Raw genomic sequence first — 3,066 nt, forward strand, 5'->3', positions numbered from 1 at the left:
TGCCAGCAGAAATGCCGTCTCAGTTGTCACCCTGGAATAGCTGCTAAGCTCCGTGCTGGTATTGTCATGGAACAATATTTCTACTATTTGTTGTGGTAATAGTTGTTAGTGGCAAAGCAATTAGCGTGTCACCTGCAGCACAAAGAAATGTGACCTCTTTCTCTCCCGGCATCCCCTCGGTGCCCAAACCAGCGAGCGTGGGCTCCCCTTTGCTCCCATGACGCAGGGCTGTCCTGGAGCCGGGGTGGCTCCGGTGGGATGCCTGGGGAAGGGGGATGGAGGAGGCAGGAGCGGGCTCTGCCCCTCTGCTTGCAGCCTGGGTTTGAATGATTTAATTTGTCGGAAGAAAACGCGTCCCACCGGGATGTGCTGTAGCAATCCAGTGCTTCGATGGCTCCCGGAGCTGGAGCTGGCTCCCCCCCAGTTTCCTGTTGACGTCATCTGCTATTTCACTGCTGCAGTTTTTACAACTGTTGAGCTTTCAAGGGTAATCAGAGCTGAGACCGGCCAACCTCGGCAGCTGCCGATGAGGGAACGCGACGCTACCTTCCCCGTCTCCCCCCGTTCGCTGGCCTCGCGGACCCCCGGGAGCCGGGAACGCCGGGCGAGGAGAGCTGCGTGAAGCCGGCGAGCGCGTCGGGCCATGCGTTCCCACTGAAAATAATCATCCGTGCTTGCAAAAAGTGCCGTGTGCTGGATCTTTTTTTTTTTTTTTTTTCCCCTCCTTCCCCTCCCTCTTCCATCCCGCCCCCATCCCTCTCTTTGGCCAAGCGTGCGGACGCTGTTCTTCATTTCTGAGAAACCATGGACAAGAAGCAAGGTAGATGTTGCAATTTCCAAAACACGTGGTGGGGGAGAGCGAAGGGCTCATTCTGGTGCTAAAAGGGGCTGTGCAACTTTTTTTTTTGGGTCCATCCGTGCGGTTTTACTTCTTTCTCCTTGCTTGGGCGGGGAGTCGGTGTTTGCAGCTGGGCATCTATTTTTAAAGCATTGGAAAACTTGCATGTTTTGGGGGAAGGGGTTGAAACACTGGCATCTTAAGTGTTAAAAAAAAAAAAATAATTAAAAATATCAAATCAAGCGTGGCTAAAGGAAACTATTTGGAGGGTAAAGCTAACTCCTGGCTCCGGTTCTGGTTGCATTCCTGGGACGCAGGGTTTTCCAGCAGCTCTTGAGTGGTCGTCCCCTGCCTGTTGCATTGGAGAGGCGGGCGGCCGCCCCGGCAGTCAGGAGCTCTGATTCAGCCCGGGCTGACAGGCTGGTTTGGGGCTGCAAGGGGCTTTTTCTGAAGCGTGGTTTTTCCCTCCCCCTTGCTTACCTTTTTTTTTTTTTTTTTTTTTCTCCCTTTTTGCAGAAGTGGCGAGCGCGGGGCGGCGATGACCCGCAGGAGCCTCTCGCTGCAGCGGCACCTCGGCGGGCCGATGAGTGACGGCTTTCGGCAGGTTGAGAGCCCTTTTTCCGCTTCCACAGATAACTTTTTCCACTCTCAACAGTGGAAAATAGCACAAAGTGTGCCTGTGAGGAGCTGGCTCTCATGACCGAAGCAACCAAATTCCCCTCTCTGCTTTGCACTCTGCCTCTTAATTTCTTTCTTTTTCTTTTTCTTGATGCTTTTTTTTGGTTGCAGCTCTTTCTTTGCAGCGGGGCAGGGATCCCACCCTCCAGCCTTCTGCCCCAGCCCTGGCTTTTGACTCGCCTCCTCAGATCGAGGAGAACCGGGATGCATCCCTAACATTTTTCCCCAGCGTTAACGAAGCGCCCCGGCTCTGGAAGGAGCCTCCTGTGCCACAGCCCGACCCAGGACTTCACCTGGAGCTGGAACCAGAGCCCTGGGGAGGCAGCGGGAGAGGTTTAATTTCAAAGGTCGGCTCAGGCAAATAGTTTTATTTGCAGTTCTTTAGATTGTCCTGTTCGTTTCTCTCCGCCCACACCAGTAAGAGTGGGAAGGATAAACCTCCCGGGGAGAGGTGCAACTTAATCGGACTGAAGTCGGTGGTGGCGAAGATGAGGATTCAGATGTTGAATTAAGCAGTTCCAGGAAATGTCTGTGTCAGTTTAGCTGGTGGAGGTTATAGCACGAGAGGGGGGAAAAAAAAAATTGTTAGGCTTTTTTTTTTTTTTCTTTTCTTTTCTTTAGAAGGAAATGGTTCCTTTCTTAGCATAAAGGATGCAGTTACGTGCCTGCAGCATCACGTGGGTTACAATCTCGTCCGCACCAGGAACTTCTGTCAGCTAATTTTCCCCTGCCTGGCTGCAAGGCGCCATGCGGCGTGTCCCCGCAGCCCCTTCCGCTGCCCGGCGTGCCACACTGGCAGCGCCTGCCCGTCCTGCCTGCTCGGGGCCGGCAGCAGAGCCCTGGGACTCGCAGTGGTAACCGGGATGTGTCCCCAAATCGCCATCTTCCCGCTGCTGTCCTTTTGCCCGTGCGGGGGGATCTCCGGAGGGGAGCTGTGTTGCTCTGTGCTTGCAGCTGCCCTTCGTGCAAGAGCCCTGGGAAAATAGCGTGTTTCCAGGATTTTCGGGTGACATAAAACCGTTCTTCACGTTATAGCAATTCCTCCTGCACCGACCCTACTGGGATCCCAAACGTAGGAGAGATGGTGCCGAGGCTTTGCTGGTGGGAAGGAGATGAGAGCAGCTGCCTGCGGGGGCTCAAAGCAAATGCTGCCCTGGGACGTACTCGGAGCAGAAGGGCTCGAGCTGCAAGGTCTTGTCGTGCTCATCCCACTGCCTTTTTTTGTTCCTCCCGTTTTATTTTCCTCCCCAGACCTTCCTCTACCCTCATTCACCCTGAAACAGTGCGTGGGCTTTCCCTGGGGGGGGCTGCAGAGGCTGAGGAACCAGGTCACCTCCCGGGGGTGATGCATCCAGCTCTGGGGGGGTTTACAGCAGGCAGCCCGGCAGCCTCCGGGTGTTTGGGGGGCAATCGGTGGGCTGTGCCCCCACCTCCCATGTCAGGGCTCTGCCTGCACTGAGCAGGCTTTTCTTTCTTTTTTTTTTTTTCCCCCCTCTTTTTTTCTTCTTTCTTTTTTTCTTTTTTTTTTTTTTTTCTTGCTTTCTTCAATG

At 54.1% G+C, this 3,066-nt stretch overlaps 1 protein-coding gene across 1 annotated transcript in view; it reads left to right on the forward strand.

Moving 5' to 3' along the window:
* Window positions 1–804: 804 nt before the first annotated feature.
* The window catches only part of MAP2K3 (mitogen-activated protein kinase kinase 3), a 19,048-nt gene continuing 16,786 nt past the window's right edge, over window positions 805–3,066 (forward strand). The window contains exon 1 of the mRNA XM_009889206.1: window positions 805–820. Within this exon, the coding sequence (XP_009887508.1) occupies window positions 805–820 (16 nt within the window). The remainder of the gene's footprint in view (window positions 821–3,066) is intronic.

Source organism: Charadrius vociferus, unplaced genomic scaffold (genome assembly GCF_000708025.1).
Source record: "Charadrius vociferus isolate BGI_N301 unplaced genomic scaffold, ASM70802v2 scaffold787, whole genome shotgun sequence".
In the NCBI taxonomy this organism is placed as follows: domain Eukaryota; kingdom Metazoa; phylum Chordata; class Aves; order Charadriiformes; family Charadriidae; genus Charadrius; species Charadrius vociferus.